The sequence below is a fragment of the Oreochromis aureus genome, linkage group 6 (assembly GCF_013358895.1).
Source record: "Oreochromis aureus strain Israel breed Guangdong linkage group 6, ZZ_aureus, whole genome shotgun sequence".
Classification (NCBI taxonomy): Eukaryota; Metazoa; Chordata; class Actinopteri; order Cichliformes; family Cichlidae; genus Oreochromis; species Oreochromis aureus.
In genome coordinates, this window is record NC_052947.1 from 37,344,640 (window position 1) to 37,362,139 (window position 17,500).

Consider the following 17,500-nt stretch of genomic DNA (forward strand, 5'->3'; position numbering starts at 1 on the left):
CTGAGCTGCGAAAAGCAACGGTGAAGAAATAATGTGATTATAGAGGAGCTGAACCAGCAGGAATCTGACATAAGACATGCTTGACTCAAATGCCCTAACTTTTAATTGTCAATTAAATATACATTTTAACAATAAATGTAATTTGGACATGTTAATAATGACTGCTCATATAGTAACCACAGAAAATGTTCTTCAGCTGCATGTTTGATTTGGTAGAGTTTTACAACATTTGCCATTGCTGATGCAACCCACAATAAATTTGTGTGTCCTCCGAGGATCAAATGAAGGAGGTTGCTTAGTTATTGTGACTGAGTTACACCGTCCCGGCCCGCAGACTTGCGGGGTGAGAGGTATATTTTGAGCGGCACAGAGGGTGGCCAACATATTTTTTTTTGCTTACCTTTAATAAAGCTGGTCGCGTAGACTCTCCGTGATTTTGCAAGCCGATGGTATGGTATAGTGGGTTTGCGCGCTTGGAAAGGTCACGTGAACTGCATTATTTTTGTTTGTGTTTTCTTTGTTATTGTGAAACACTGTAGGCTGCCTGGAAGTACCTGAGGCCTTGGAAACTTGGAAACCAAGCAACGACCGCTTGAGGAGGTACACCAGAGAGATAGAAGGCAGGAGAATAAACCAGCTGTTCTCCACAGAAAGGGTCTCCAGTATGAAGAGTTGGACAGCACCAGGCCCTGACATGGTTCACGCCTACTGGCTGAAGAAGCTGACTGCACTCCTGTTACGTTCCCCTGAGGGGTCTAGGCGGCGAGGAGGAACTAAAAAAGTTTCCGGGTCAGAAAAAGGAGTCAAGGAGGCAAAGTGGTTAAATTAAATAATTTTATTAAGGTAGCTCAACTGAAAGAGACGGACAAGCCGCTATCACCATTTAAGGAAAACAAACAAAACTCAAGCGTTGGTCAATAAAGGAAAAAGTAAGTCAAAAAGAGAGAGCTGCTCACTAGCTGCGACCAAGCTTCTCACTAGCTGCGACCGAGCTAATGGCACACTGGCCCAGAGCTCACCTTTCCCTGGGCTTAAATACTTTTAATTACTGACGAGAGTCAGCTGCACAAAAGAAAAAAGGTGGCAGCTAAGGCAGGAGAGATGGTCGGACACGCCCACACAGACAACTTCAGGAGGCAGCCCTGCTAGGGCTGTAACACCCCCTCCCATAAATACAAACCCGTGGTTTGTCACATTATGATTATGATAACCAAAACAACCCAGGTCCAGAACCGTTTCATAACCAAATTGCAGGCTTTCCACCTACCAAACCCCATAGCAACGGTTAGGCATTTCCTGTGGAAGCTGCCAATCCCATCTCAGTGGGTTCACAACATTGACAGAGAGTGGCCCCAGACCCTCGAAACAGTGTCCCATGTGATAGCCAGGGCTTCGAACCATCACATGTGAAGAACCCAGCAGGCAGCTAGCAGGCTTTACTGAAACACAGACATGTTTGTTAGCAAGGGGTGCAGGTCTGAGTGGTGGTTTTATACAAGATCTGTCTCCCTGCAAGTCATTTTGAGGACCTGAGAAATGGTCAACCAGCGGCAGCTCAGGGTTAGTTGACCCCTTACACTGACCACAGGAGCCCCTTAAGCAACTATGCCCCAAGTGTGGTCCTTTGATGGGCCTGACAACCTTGTCAGTTTGAGAACCACGACTGACTGTTTTCAAATCAGGCCTTCTTCCCTTTGGATGCGCTTTCCGCTTAAGTGCCAGTTTCACACAATCAGCAACCACATGGCCAGGCTTGTGACAGAAGAAACACAGTTTTGCTTTTGAACTTGAAACCACCACTTCTTCAGCCTTTCTAGCTGGCTCACTCCTAGCTCTCCAAGATGTATTATAGTGAGAAAGGATGTCACATTCTACAACATTTGTTTTATGAGTTAGGGTAAACTCATCTGCCAGTGTGGCAGCCTGCTGTAAAGTGATAGCCCTTTGTTCACTTAAATAAAGGGCAATACACTCAGGCACCACGTTCTTGAAATCCTTCACCAGCACAAGCTCACGTAACAACCCCATATTGTTAACCTGGCTTGCAGAACACCACCTATCAAAGAGCTTTGCCTTCTCCCTTGCGAAGTCAAGGTAGGACTGACCCTGTGCCAACTCCAAACCTTGAAAATGCTGCCTATAGGCTTCAGGTACAAGTTGATAGGCCTGGAGAACAGCACTTTTAATCTTTTCATAAGCTAGGCAGTCATCCCTAGACAGACTGGAACAAGCTTCCTGAGCCTTACCTGTGAATTTACACAGCAACATCACCCCCCCACACGTCTTGAGGCCACTGCAGTGCAGTTGCTACGCGTTCGAATACACTGAAAAAGCTTTGAACACTGGATTCACAGAAAACTGGAACCAGGTGGATGTTATTGCCCACAAACGAGCCTCTAGACACCTGTGCACTAATAGTTGTGTCATCCATTTTGGGGGCGGAGAAGGCTCAGCAAACACACCCTAATTAGGACACCACCACACCCCTCTGCCAAATCGATCAGACTACCCAACAATTAACCAATTAATGGAAAACTACAAAACTTAACTGACTGTGGCAGGATGAATGTTATCCCTCGGTCCAACCCACTTTCAGCCTGGCGCATTAGGGGGCGCTAGTATAAATAGTGGCCATTTGAGTGTCCCTGGATCGCTTACCTGTGATCTCCTTTTTGGTCACCTGACTTCCCTTTGGTGTTGCCGAGATCATTTGCGGGTTACTCTTCTGAAGCCTCCATCGCGGCTGGTAGGTGTTTACTCATTGTAGTGTGTATATTACCTTACTTGGTGGTAAACGGCTATTGTTTGTAGGTCGTAGCTGTAGAAGCCTCCTCTGAGCCATTCTGCTCACGTTCTATGACACGGCTTACTTGGTACGTAATCAACTTTTGTTACGCTCTCTGCCTTCTGTTCTTCTTTTATAGTAATTATTTATTATGCTTTGCAGGAAGTGTGGGCCTGAGTTTTGCGCCAAGCTACGTGAACTGAAGTGCTGCTGTTTTGCTTTGCTTTGCTTTGCTGTGCTTTTACCGTCTGTTCCCGTTGCGAGATTTCTTTTCCTGCTGCTGCCAGCTTTTACTGTGGACGTTGGCGTGGACAGCAGCCATATGCCCGCCGGTTATGGGAGTCAGCTGGCGTGCATATTGATTGACCGTTAACTTGTAGTTGTGCAGACGGCAAGTTGGAGCAATACGGCGATTCCGTTTGCTCCTGATTTTAGAGCTTTATCCAGACTGTATATTGTTTTACTGTTTTTGATTTGTAGTTTGGATTTTTGTTACGCCACTGGTGGGAGGCCCTTTTTCTAGCTGTAGATCACCAGTGTGGTCCTGCAGTTGGGTTATCCCCCAGCGTTATACATTAGTTTGTTGTGATATATTAAAATTTTCTTTGTTTCTTTTTATTCAGATGCGGGCGCCGACGTGGAGGAGACTAGGGTGCCTTGGTGGTGGGATCCTTTGCGTGTACACACCTGCCTTGTTTAGTTTATTAGTGTGAGTGTGTGATAGTGTGCTGCACTTGTGTCTTGGTGTGTTTTCTTTTAGTTTGTGTGTGGCATCCCTGCCCCTCCACTGGTAAGCCTCAGCTCTGAATACCTTTTTAAGCATATTTGTACATGAATATTTATGATTGTGCTTTTATATGGTGTTTTAAATAATTATTAATTGTTAATTTGTTTATCATTGAACCTCGTCTCTGTACTGAGTATAGCGAACCTAAGTGCCTTTTTGGTGATTCAGTGTTACTTCCAGTATTCTCTGGGTGAAATTCCCAGGGTGGCGTTGTCTTTTTAAAACTGTGAAGAGTATTTACTTTATTTCCACCTCGTGCTGCCACATGACCAACTTACCTCTTACAGCATACACGTTAAACAAACAAAACTTACCCAGTTCCTAAGCACACCAAACTATACCTACCTATCTTCTGGAGCGTGCTGGGCTCGAGGCAACTTGAAAGGCAGAACTTCAGTGACCAGAGCCCTGAATTGCCTACCCCCAACAGGGAACTTATCCCCACCTAGGATTACTCCGAAAATAAAAAAGGCAAAACAACAAAAGAGTGCCCGATGGAAGAACTTAAAAAGCTCAGCTGGACACTCACCTAACTTAACTGGGAAGTTGTGGTACTCAAAAGGTGACAAAGCAAGATAATCAAAAACCAAATCCAACTTGAAACTCCCTTTTCAAATATCCCGGACGAGCCCCCACTTGTTACGTTCCCCTGAGGGGTCTAGGCGGCGAGGAGGAAGTAACAAAAAGTTTCCGGGTCAGAAAAAGGAGTCAAGGAGGCAAAGCTAGGGCCGTAACACTCCACAAATGAACCAACTGCTAGTTGACGAGAGACACCCAGAATGGCTAACCGAAGGCCAGACAGTCCTGATCCTCAAGGACCCCCAGAAGGGACCGGTCCCCTCCAACTACCGACCAATAACCTGCCTCAGCACCACGTGGAAGCTCCTGTCAGGCATCATAGCAGCTAAGATGAACAGGCACATGGGTCAATACATGAGTGGGGCACAGAAAGGGATGGGCAAGAATACCAGAGGCGCAAAACACCAGCTACTGGTAGACCGAGCAGTCAGCTGAGACTGCAAGACCAGACTGACCAACTTGTGCACTGCCTGGATTGAAGAAGGCCTATGACTCAATGCCCCACAGCTGGATACTGGAATGCCTAGAATTGTACAAGATCAACAGGACCCTAAGAGCCCTCATCAGGAACTCAATGGGGATGTGGCGTACAACACTGGAGGCCAACTCCAAGCACAAGTCACCATCAAGTGCGGGATCTACCAAGGAGATGTCCCCACTGCTGTTCTGCATAGGCCTGACCCCCCTCGGTGAGATCATTGACAAGACTGGCTATGGATACAGACTACGGAATGGAGCAGTTGTCAGCCACCTCCTGTACATGGATGACATCAAGCTGTATGCCAAGAGTGAATGAGACATCGATTCACTGATCCACACTACCAGGATATACAGCAATGACATCGGAATGTCATTCGGACTGGAGAAGTGTAGTCGGATGATAACAAAGAGAGGGAAGGTAGTCAGAACTGAGGGGATCGAACTACCAGAAGGCAACATTGCAGACATAGAGGACAGTTACAAGTACCTGGGGATCCCGCAGGCAAATAGGAACCATGAAGAGGCCGCTAGGAAAGCTGCAACCACCAAGTACCTGCAGAGGGTCAGGCAAGTCCTGAGGAGTCAGCTGAACGGTAAGAACAAGATCCGGGCTATCAACACCTACGCCCTACCTGTGATCAGGTACCCTGCTGGGGTAATAGGCTGGCCAAAGGAGGAGATAGAAGCCACTAACATCAAGACAAGAAAGCTCCTTACCATGCATGGAGGGTTTCACCCCAAGTCCAGCATCCTGAGGCTGTACGCTAAGTGGAAGGAAGGAGGACGGGGACTGGTGAGTGTCAGCACCACAGTCCAGGATGAGACAAGGAACATCCATGAATACATCACGAAGCTGGCCCCAACTGACAGCGTGCTCAGTGAATACCTCAGGCAGCAGAAACCCAAGAAAGAGGAGGAAGGCAAGGAACCATCATGGAAGGACAGACCCCTGCACGGTATGTACCACTGGCAGATAGCAGAGGTGGCTGATACCCAGAAATCCTACCAGTGGCTGGACAAAGCTGGACTGAAAGACAGCACGGAGGCACTAATCATGGCAGCACAAGAACAAGCTCTGAGTACAAGATCCATAGAGGCTGGGGTCTATCACACCAGGCAAGACCCCAGGTGTAGGCTGTGTAAAGATGCCCCTGAGACAATCCAGCACGTAACAGCAGGGTGCAAGATGCTAGCAGGAATGCCATAACCAAGTGGCTGGCATAGTGTACAGGAACATCTGTGCCGAGTATAACCTGGAAGTCCCAAGGTCAAAATGGGAGATGCCCCCAAGGGTGATGGAGAATGACCGAGCTAAGATCCTGTGGGACTTCCAGATACACACGGACAAAATGGTGGTGGCTAACCAACTCCAGTTGGTTAGCCACCACCATAGTGGTGGTAGACCATAGTGGTGGTAGACAAACAGAAGAAGACGGCCGTAGTGATCGATGTAGCGGTTCCGAATGATAGCAACATCAGGAAAAAGGAACACGAGAAGCTCGAGAAATACCAAGGGCTCAGAGAAGAGCTCGAGAGGATGTGGAGGGTGAAGGTAATGGTGGTCCCAGTGGTAATTGGAGCACTAGGTGCAGTGACTCCCAAGCTAGGCGAGTGGCTCCAGCGGATCCTGGGAACAACATCGGAGATCTCTGTCCAGAAGACCGTAGTCCTAGGAACAGCTAAGATACTGCGCAGGACCCTCAAGCTCCCAGGCCTCTGGTAGAGGACCCGAGCTTGAAGGATTGACCGCCCACAGGGGCGAGCGGGGAATTTTTATATATATATGTACTGTAGGAATACAGCTGGAAATAAGCTGAGGAAAAAAGAGTGTTTTGGGAAAAGAAATAATAAATAGATGATTATTATGCCTAGTGGGAGGGGCAATGGGGTATAAAAGGAGGCCGTCAGGGCCTACCTGGGCATTCTGTGAGATGTTACAGGGAGGGTAACATATAGACTGGCTCAGCTGCTTGTGTTTTGTATATAGATTTTTGTTTTATTTTGAATTAAGTCAGTTGTTTATTTTCTTTGTTAATATTCTTTTGTGCACCTGGGAGGCCGGCAGAATAAACTATACACACTGAACGCTTCCTGACTATGCCTGCATTTGTTCGGGAGAAGTTTAAGAGAGGACCCCGCGACAGTTATATTCTACCGCTGTCATGTACAACATGCCTGACATGTTTGAAAATTAATATTGACCTGCTATTTTGTCTCCTTTATTTTAATTATATGCTACTTGGTAATGTACATCAAAGTAACATTATTTTATGCTTGGACATCTTTTACACCTCATGACATCTCTCCTGCACTGAGTTGCTTCTCACCTTCACCTTAAATCCTCACTTGCCTAACTGCTGTGTGTGCTGTGTGTGCATAGGGCAACTGAAACTGAAGACAATGTGAAAAACAGCCACAGACTTAAAAAACAATAGGCTCAAGATGTCAAAGATATCACTGCAAGTTGGCCCAGGGTTTAATCAAATGAGGTGTGAAGGAAGTAAAAGTAATACATTTTTATTGCAGATGTTCTTAAATGTTAAGTTAAGTATGGTAATGAGAGTTACTCATTTTTATGGTTTTGGTTGTCCACAGTCTGAATTCCCGACTCCTCCATTGAGTCAGGAATTCAAATAAGCTGTGAAATGCCTTCCTTCTTTCACCGTTGATAAAGCATATCATAATTTGTTTGACACTTATTGTACACATTACAAGTGTTTCTTTGAGGGGATATGAAAGCAACAACCGCTGTCGGGACCTGCAAGGCAACCATGAATGGCATGTCTGCTACAGAAATCAATCATTGCTTGTCAGTCAAGGCTTTGAGTGTTGTCAGGCGTCCTAGCTGTACTGACTCAATAATAAAGCACTGTAACTTAAAGAAGTAGAAGCTTTCTATTCCAAGTTTCAGGCATGAATTTAGTGAGCAGTATACGGAGGTCATTGGTGGAAGTAGTAATGTCTATAAACGTCGGCTTAGCTCATTGAAAAAAAAAAAAAGCCTGATGTGGTCAGTACAGCTTAAAACTCCGGCACACATAACTGCCATTAGATCATTGTGCCAGGGATGGACTGACGCCAGAAATTTCATGCTTTACCTCTCCAAAGTGTGTCATAAAGTTCATCCTTACGCATATCTTAGTCATGTTGCTATAGACTCGGGCTTCTAGGGGACTTTCATTGATGTATTAGCATCAGTTTCTTCTGCATTCACCACTTTTTGCCATATGCCACTACTTCATGCCATTAACTTGTATCTAAAATCTGCCATAGTTTGTGTTGTTTTTTCTCCTTTTTTTCGGGTTGTTGTTCATGGTCTCTATTTTCTGGTCTTCCCTCATCCCTCAAACCTGGCTACCCCTTGTAACAGTTGCTTTTGTAATGCAGTATATCACCACATGGCAGCGTCTCCTGTCTCATCACTCGTGTGTCACCCCCTTTTTGTTCTTCTTCGCACTCTCCTTGTAATGGATTGTTCCGTGTGCACGCGGACTAGTGTGCTCTCAGGTAATGTGTGGTAGAGGTTTATTTTGATATTTTAAATAAATGAGTACTTGTGGAAAGTTAGAAGCTGTTGCTCATTCGCTATCCACCTGCACACCTCCGCGGCTGGCTTCATCTCCACCGCACGTTACACCCTCCCTTAGCTCTCTTCCTGTTAAAAGGGTTTTCTTCTTTCCTTCTGTCATCAAGTGTCATCAGGAATCATCCAATCATTGGGCTTCTTTCTCTCTATTATAGTGTATGCAGTTTTTACCTTATAATATTAAAAAATGGCTTGAGATGACTCTTGTATGAACAGCTTTTATGACTTCAGCTGAACTGAATTTTAAACCGCAGGTTGCTTCATATATTAAGTCTAAACATGTGACCTGTCTTTGGAGATCCATTGTGGTCATATTAAAAAAAGAGATAGTGGCACTTCACATGAACTCCTTCTGTAATTTCCATTCATGTTTTTTAAAAAAATCGGTCCTGGGTGAGGGACCAGACAAAGAGCGATTCACAAGACCCCTATGAGTGTACAATCAAGGGAACAGTTCACCCCTCCAGGATAGGGTTACTGGGGCCCTGCCCAGGAGCCAGGCACAAGGAGGGTGCCCGAGGGCGAGCGTCTGGTGGCCGGGCCTTAGTTTATGGAGCCCAGCCGGGAACAGCCTGAAAAAGCGACATGGGCCCATCCTCCTTTAGGATGATAGTGGCAGTTTACATGAGCTTCCTTCCATGCATGTTTTTAAAAAATAAGCCAGAATACTTTACCTTTTATGCCAGTGTAGCCGGTCTGGCCTTAAACTCTGATTGCCGTTAGTTCTCTGCATTGTGTTGTGCGAATGACCAGAGGAGTCAGCTCTCACTTTGCCAGCTGGGCGGATTTATTCTCCCATAACTCTCCTCAGCGGGGCCTCTAGGCGACTGTTTAAAATAAAAACAAAACAGTACAGCGACTTCACTTTACTGGACTTCTGCATGAACACCTCTCCTCAGCGGGGCCTCTAGGCGACTGAGGAAAATAGTGCGCAGCTACAGGAAGTGACTTTGCGGGAAGTCAAAGGTCACAAACAAAATAAAAGCTCCCAAAATATAAATACAGAAAATAAATATATATAAATAAACACATATACATAACCAATACTGACAAAGCAAAATAACACTGCAGGATGGATCTTTGGTAAAATATAAATCATTTTTTAATACACCCGTTACACCAGCAGGGAAAATCTAATTTTTCTGATCAATTTGCCTTCCAAAGTTTGTACAAATAGATGTCCATATATGATATACAGAATGCGTCATGTCATTTACTCGAAATGTAGTTGTGATGGAGCAGTCCCATTGTTAAATCTATATATTTTACACCATAAAGCAAATACTTTCTTTTACTCAAAACAAAGTTACTATAACTAAAAACAGCTAAATACAACTAAAGCTGAAAAGAAAAATTAAATGGTATTAGGCCTGGTTGTATAAAGCACTTTTCTGCTCTACCTAAGCACAGTAGGCTCTGAGTAAAATGGTTGCTTTTTTGTCAGAATAGATAGCACAGAAAAACAACAGTTGGCCCAAGTTTTAATTAGATGAGAAAATAAAAGTCACACATTTTTATTGCGCATGTTCTGAAGTGTAGAATTTGGGAGATTAGCAATCAGGTCAACAACACCTCTACATTAATACTATTAAATCAGATAAAAGAAGCTGTAATGTCACAACCCAGCTCAAAGGATGTGACAAGTAAGTGGGAGACCACACACAGGCTTTTAAAGGCTCTAAGATATTTTAATGAAATAAAGTAAAGAAAGCCAAACACAGATGAAATGGTACAACAGCCATAACTGAACATAACCAAAGGAGCATAATGAGCCACAGACGGGAAGCTGGAGGTTCAGTCAAAGTGGCTTTATAATGCACTGGGACTGGCCTTCTTGGGTGTGCCACATCTATAATTGGGTCAGCTACACCTACTGGACTGGCTGTCAGCACCTCTGCCGGATTGGTTTTGCATCACCGACATCAATATCATGCTCAAAGTTCTTTTGGATCTGAACAAAGATGAATAGATTTTAATTAACGCACACAATTCTGCATGTTTGTCAATAGGCAAGTCACCCAACAGCACATGGATTGCCATGATTTATACATTGCGAAGCCCAAACAACCTTTGATTAAGTAGCTGGCACAACACAGAAGAGCTAACTTGTGAGGCCAGGACTCTGCAGTCTATTCACACCTACAGGCCAGTGGACACTTTCAATGTTGGGGATGTACACATCATAATATAATATAATATAATATAATATAATATAATCCCTTTATTACATTGGGGAACAAAATAGACTTGGTCTGAATAGGGTCTGTATGTGAGTGGCCTGAGAGTGATGGGGGTTACTCAGACCATGGCTCAGATTGGTTAGGTGAGTGGGCAGGGGTGGGCTGTGGAGGGATAACAGTGTTAACAGTCTCGATGACCCAGGGGAATAAGCTATTTGAGGCGCCGACCAGAAGGATGCTGGTCAAAAAGGTGGTGGATGGGGTGCAAGGGGTCACCTGTGTTGGCCCTGTTTTTCCTGAGACAAGAGGATCTGGCCGTGGTCTCCAAGGGTGGCAGAGGGCAGCCAATGATTTTTTGGCGGGTGTTAATTACCCTCTGTGCAGTCTTCCTGTTCTCAGTAGTCGCCCCTGCGTAGCAAACACCCAGACAGTAGGAGAACACGCTCTCCACTGAGGAGCAGCAGAAGGCCAGCAGCAGCTTCCGGTCCAGGTTATTTTTCCTCGAGACATGGAGGAAGTGTAGACGCTGCTGGACCTTCTTTACCAGGGCATTGATGTTGTGGGTCTAGGTGAGATCAAAGGAGAGGTGGATGCCCAGAAACCAGATTCTGCCTGTCATCGGCATACTTGACGATGATGTTGGTTGGGTGGGTTGGTGTGCAGTCATATGTGTACAATACATACAGTAGGGCAGGGGTAGGCAACTCCGGGCCTCGAGTGCCGGTGTCCTGCAGGTTTTAGATGTGTCCTTGATTCAACACAGCTGATTCAAATTACTAAATTACCTCCTCAATATGTCTTGAAGTTTTCCAGAGGTCTGATAATGAATTAATCATTTGATTAAGGTGTGTTGACCCAGGGTGATATGTAAAACCTGCAGGACACCGGCCCTCGAGGCCTGGAGTTGCCTACCCCTGCAGTAGGGGGTTGAGAACACAGCCCTGCTGGGATCCGGTTCTGAATGACAGTTGGGGGTGGGGGGATCGGACTGACTGAGGCCGTGAAGAAATCTTTGATCCAGAGGCAGGTGGCAGGGAGGGATTTGAAGGTGGCGAAGATGTCTGAGTTCAAGGTGTTGAATGCTGAGCTGTAGTCAACGAAGAGAATCGCCACATTGCTCTTCCTGTTCTCCAGATGGATCAGTGTTCTGTGAAGGGTTATGGTGATGGCATCCTCTGTAAGCAAACTGGTGGGGGTCAAGGGAGCGGGGTAGACAATCTCTGATGTGCTGAGAGACTATCCGCTTGACACACTTAATGACTACAGACATGAGGCCTATAGGTGAGTAGTCACTGAGGCTGTCTATACCAGTCTTTTGGGGGATGGGAATGATGGTGGAGGCCTTCAGACAGGTGGGAACGGTGGCATGAGGCACTCTCAGTCTCCTCCTCCTTGCTATAGACGTGGGCTTCAAGGGACTTCCACTGATTTATTAGCATCAATTTCTTCTGCATTCACCACTTTTTGCTCATAATGTGTGTATATGAAACTACTTCATGTCATTAGCTTGTATCTAAACTTTGCCATAGTTTGTGTGAATTTTTTCCCATTTGGTATAGTTTTTTTTTTTTTTTTTAATTCTTTTTAAATCTCCAGCAGGGGAAATCTAATTTTGTTTATGCAGTTGGCAATCATCACTTTGTGTTGCAAAGTTTGCACAAACAGTATTTAGCCTTGAAATATGGTTTTATGGAGCAGTCACATTATTAATTTTATATATTTAACATTTTAATAAAGAAATACCTTTTTGGTACTTTAACTGAAGACAGTTAAGAAAATTAATCAAATTATTTTCAATTCATTGACTCACCCTTGCAATGGATATCCCATAATTGAGAAACAAGATCAGCAGAAAGTCCAATTTATGTCTACAGCACCATCCACTGGGCATCCATTAAAATAAGAAGATGATACTGTGTGATCATGTGATCATCATACTGTGTGTGAGGCAGGAAGGAAGCAAAATTCACACATTGTTTTTTTGGACGTTCTTAAGTTTATATTTGGGAGATTAGCGATCAGGTCTCCACCCCTACATTAAAACTATAAAATAGGTCAGAAGCTGCTGGTCAGAGCCTGCAGTCAACTGTGAAGGTGAGACTGCTAAGTCCTGCCTTGCATTATTTTTTAAGTTGGGCACATTCTTATTTTAGTGCACATGTTCTAATTCTTTATTTGTCCTTGATGTTATTAATATTGATTTGGGATACTCTCTTATTCGTTGTTTCTCCTGTCGCTGCCAATGACTGATAATAAGTCACTTTTGTGACTTCTGTAATGTGAATGTGAACCTGTGAAGTCTGACAATCAGTGCTTTAGTATACTGATTAATCTTTGTTTATCTCCATCATTTTTTTCTTCTCTTATTGTTTGACTCTTTCATATAGATGGCAAAGCTGTGGCACGTCCTGCTCCTGTGTTGGGCATGGAGTCCCTTGTGCCTTCCATCCAGTGTGAGCTTCATTGGTACACCAGAGGAGTGTGAAAAAGCTCACTTTGTCCCTGGTTACAACTTGGGTGGTGAAGGCTTTGACATTGTGACGATGGAGAGAAAAGGTGCCTATGTGATCGACACTGAAACATGGAAGATTGGAAATGGCACTTGTAAGATGTACCAGAACAGCTACATGAATGGAGAGAAGCAGAAGGTCCCTGCTGCTGTGGTGGACTGGAGAACCCTCCCCAAATGCAATCTGAAAGTCTCCAGCACGGTCTATGATTCGGTTGAAAGTCTTGTCAATGATTCTACAGCAACAGTGTTCAACAACTGGAAAGCTGACCTTAATTTCCCTTCGACAAAGCCTGGGGTTGCATTAGGAGGTTCCCGCGCCAAAGCATCTACTTTTGGCATCAATAAGTCAAAACAAGACCGTTACACCTTCTTTCACCATTTTGCCAACTGTCAATACTATAGGTGAGTGTTTGGATGAATATTTGTCTTCCTGTTTTATATGTTTGATTCACTGAGAATTTTTTGTCTTTCTTTTAAATATTTAGTTTAGAGCACGTGTGTGAAACAGATTTTAGTAACTAGGTCATATATAGCCTAATTAAATATTAAGTGAGTCTGAATAGTAAACCACTGTTTAATATGTCACATAATCGTTCCCTTCTCTTTTACATAGAAAAAAGGTTTTTTTGCACATAAAAACATTCTGAAAATGTTTAAATTAACATTTTGGACAACCACTGTCGTTATCTATATTTAGGATCTTGGAACACAATGGTTGTTGTTTCTCTTACATTTAACACTTTGTAAATGTAGGCAGTGTGGCCTGACACTTTCTGCTATAGGAATCTTTGCATGGGGTCGTGTGATGCTGCATTTATTGCTTCTAGGGTGGACTATTTTACGTAATTATTATCACACTGTCCTAAAAACTCTCCAAAAAGCTTTCGGATGATCCAAAATGCTGCAACAAGAGTACTGACGGGGGCTAGAAAGAGAAAGCACATTTCTCTTTTAGTGGCTTCTCTTCACTGTCTACCTGATAAATCCAGAATAGAATTTAAAATCCTTCCCCTCACATAGTGCACTTCATAGTACCGTATCACCCCAGTAGAGCACTTTGCTCTCAGACTGCAGGTTATTTCTGATTCCTAGGATCTTTAAAAGTAGAATGGGATGCAAAATCTTCAGCTTTTAGGCCCCTCTTTTGTGGAATCAGCTCCCAGCTTGGATTTGGGAGATAGACAGCCTCAATATGTTAAGATTAGGCTTAAAACTTCATTTTTGATAAAGCATATAATTAGGGCTGGACCAGGTGACCCTGAATCCTCCCTTAGTTATTCTGCAATAGGCATAGACTGCTGGGGGATTCCCATGATGCAGTGAGTTTTTCTTCTTCACTCACTGTGTTTATACATCTCACTGCATTTTATCATTTATTATTATTCGTCTCTGGCTCTCTTCCACAGCATGTCTTTTGTCCTTTCTTTCTCTCTTCACCACCAACCACTCATGGCAGATGGCCCCGCCCCTCCCTGAGCCTGGTTCTGCCGGAGATTTTTTCCTGTTAAAAGGGTTTTTTCCTTCCCACGGTCACCAAATGCTTGCTCAAAGGGGTTTCTTTGATTGTTGGGTTTTTCTCTGATATGTTTTCTAGTGTTTTCTGGCAGTCAAAAGGTTTACTTAAAGAAAAATACCATCAATAAAGCACACTGTGATGAGTGTTCATTACTTTTCTGGTTTTTGTGTTCCACAGTTACAGACTGGCAACAAATCTTCACTTGAGTTATGAATTCAGGTCCGCTGTGGATTCCCTTCCTCCTTGCAACGTTCATAATGTGGAAGCATATAATAATGTGATTGACACATATGGCACACATTACATCACACAAGTGTATCTTGGAGGGGATATAAAAGCAATCACTGCTGTCAGGACCTGCAAGGCAACCATGAATGACCTGTCAGCTGCAGAAATCAATGATTGTCTGTCAGTCGAGGCTTTGAGTGGTGTCAAGCATCCCAACAGTATTAACTCATTGATAAAGCACTGTAACTTAAAGAAGAAGCAGCTATCTATCCCAAGTTTCAGTGGTGAATTTAGTGAGCGACACACAGAGGTCATTGGTGGAACTAGTAACACAGCTGATATCCTTTTTCAAGTGAAAGACCCTTCTGTCTATAAAAACTGGCTTAGCTCACTGAAGAAAACACCTGATGTGGTCAAGTACAGCTTAAGGCCCCTTCACACCTTACTGGCAATAAATCATCCAGCTAGGGATGGACTGAAGAGAGGAATAGAGGACTACATTCAGAAAAATGCAATGTTGAAACAGTGTTCAGAAACCTGTAAGATTGGGCACAGATTGAATGTTAGAGATCCCTGTGCTTGTGTCTGCAACAATAGCAAGAATATTAAGGCAAATTGCTGTCCTGCTTGGAAAGGTCTTGCAACATTAAAGGTGTTCAGTCTTTATGCAGAGGGTCTGTATGGTGACTGGGGGTCTGAGACAGATGGTTCAGTGGAGGTGACATATGGTGACCAGAAAATGCGCACTGTTATCATACCTAATAATGACAATCCCAGATGGCGAGAAACATTTGAATTTGGAACCATCACCATCAACATGAAAAACAAACTTACATTTGCTGTGTATGATGAGGACAGTTACTGGAACAGTGATCTGTTAGGCGAGTGTTCATTTGATCTGCGAGCAGGGAAGGTGAGCGACAGCTGCATGCTGAATCGTGGGACTTTCTACTTTTCCTATGAAGTGGAGTGTGCACCAAATCTTGGTGGGTACTCGTGTCAGGAGTACATCCCTTCTCCCATGAGCTCCTCTTTGGCCGACGTTTTCTACTCCAGAAACGGAGTCCTTCTTGGAACGTCAGGGGAGAAGTATGGCGAGTCAGTCAGTGTAAGACCAGCTGTTGATGTGAAATGAGTTGATGACTAAATAACAATCTGATTTTATGCTGAATATCTTTTGCTTGTACTGTATAGCATTTTTCTTGCAAAATTAAAAAATTATGTGTTTTCGAGAACGTAGAATTGGTAAAATTATAATCTGTAATTTCTAATCTTTATAGTATGTAATTTTTTTTTCTTGGCTGTTCCAAATACTCGCAATAAAGCATCCGCAAAGACAACACATGTGTCTTACTTTGTAATATTCAGAATGTGTCACTTTATGGATCTGGTGAAACTTGGCAATGAACACTTTTAGCTTAACTTTTGATGTGTTAAAGTCTGTCATGTATTTGAACCAGTGCACCTCTAAATCCAACTCTTCCTAATCATTGAAGTACACATGAATAATTGGACAACTTTAACAGCAACAATTGTATCATTAATGACATCTGAAGGAAATGCATATTGAAGAGAGGTCTCACAAAGGAAATGAAGCCTGAAATAAACATATTTGAACCCACAAGGGTGTGCTGAAGTATGAGCTCATTTCCCCTTGTCTACTATTTATTTACACAATACTTACTTGCAGGAAAAGTCCCTGCAAGAGTTTAGACAAAAACCCAACACTCTTCTATGTAGCAGTACTTGGTGACAATGAAGAGTGAATAAGTCCATTTCAGCATGGAGAGAAACACTAACTTCTATTGTGCACCCCTGAAATTAACCCCAAGGGGATTTTGCCTCTTCCTAATTATTGAAGTACACATGAATTATATAAATAACTTATGAATAACATACTATATCAAGATGAATTTTAAACAAATGTACGTATCAAGCAGAGATGTCAGAGAGTAAATTTAACCTGAAGTAAAGAGAACACATTTGGATCCAAGAGGGTGGGTAATGTTTTAAAAGGAAATAAAAGGTCGAAAGAAGCGTTTCTTGTCATGTGTACAAAGAAAAGCATTTCTCTGTGCAATGAAAATCAATGAATTCAAAATCCTGCTCCTCACATACAAGGTCTTAAATAACCAGGCCCAATCTTATCTTAATGACCTTGTAGTACCATATCACCCTATTAGAGCACTTCGCTCTCGCACTGCAGGCTTACTTGTTGTTCCTAGAGTATTTAAAAGAAGAATGGGAGGCAGAGCCTTCAGTTTTCAGGCCCCTTTTCTGTGGAACCAGCTTCCAGTTTGGATTCGGGAGACAGACGCTATCTCTACTTTTAAGATTAGGCTTAAAACTTTCCTTTTTGGTAAAGCATATAGTTACGGCTGGACCAGGTGACCCTGAATCCTCCCTTAGTTATTCTGCAATAGACGTAGGCTGCCGGGGATTCCCATGATGCATTGAGTTTTTCCTTTCCAGTCACCTTTCTCACTCACTATGTGTTAATAGACCTCTCTGCATTTAATCATACCTGTTATTAATCTCTGTCTCTCTTCCACAGCATGTCTTTATCCTGTCTTCCTTCTCTCACCCCAACCGGTCGCAGCAGATGGCCCCGCCCCTCCCTGAGCCTGGTTCTGCCGGAGGTTTCTTCCTGTTAAAAGGGAGTTTTTTCTTCCCACTGTCGCCAAAGTGCTTGCTCATAGGGGGTCATATGATTGTTGGGTTTTTCTCTGTATCTACTGTACAATATAAAGCACCTTGAGGGGACTGCTGTTGTGATTTGGCGCTATATAAATAAAATTGAATTGAATTGAAATTCTTTCTCTGCTGTCCACACACAGATGCCGGTTA

At 43.5% G+C, this 17,500-nt stretch overlaps 1 protein-coding gene and 1 long non-coding RNA gene across 2 annotated transcripts; both read left to right on the forward strand.

Annotated features, from left to right (window-relative positions):
* Window positions 1-2,563: 2,563 nt before the first annotated feature.
* Window positions 2,564-2,992, forward strand: LOC116331475. The gene is made up of 3 exons (XR_004200292.2): window positions 2,564-2,746; window positions 2,812-2,873; window positions 2,948-2,992. It is a non-coding gene; the product is annotated as an uncharacterized LOC116331475 (long non-coding RNA).
* A 9,443-nt stretch (window positions 2,993-12,435) lies between these two features.
* Window positions 12,436-15,987, forward strand: LOC116331505 (perforin-1-like). Its single transcript, XM_031754218.2, has 3 exons — window positions 12,436-12,491; window positions 12,785-13,311; window positions 14,603-15,987. The coding sequence occupies exons 2-3, from the start codon at window positions 12,785-12,787 to the stop codon at window positions 15,786-15,788; spliced, it is 1,713 nt and encodes a 570-aa protein (XP_031610078.1). The 5' UTR covers window positions 12,436-12,491; the 3' UTR covers window positions 15,789-15,987.
* Window positions 15,988-17,500: the final 1,513 nt, after the last annotated feature.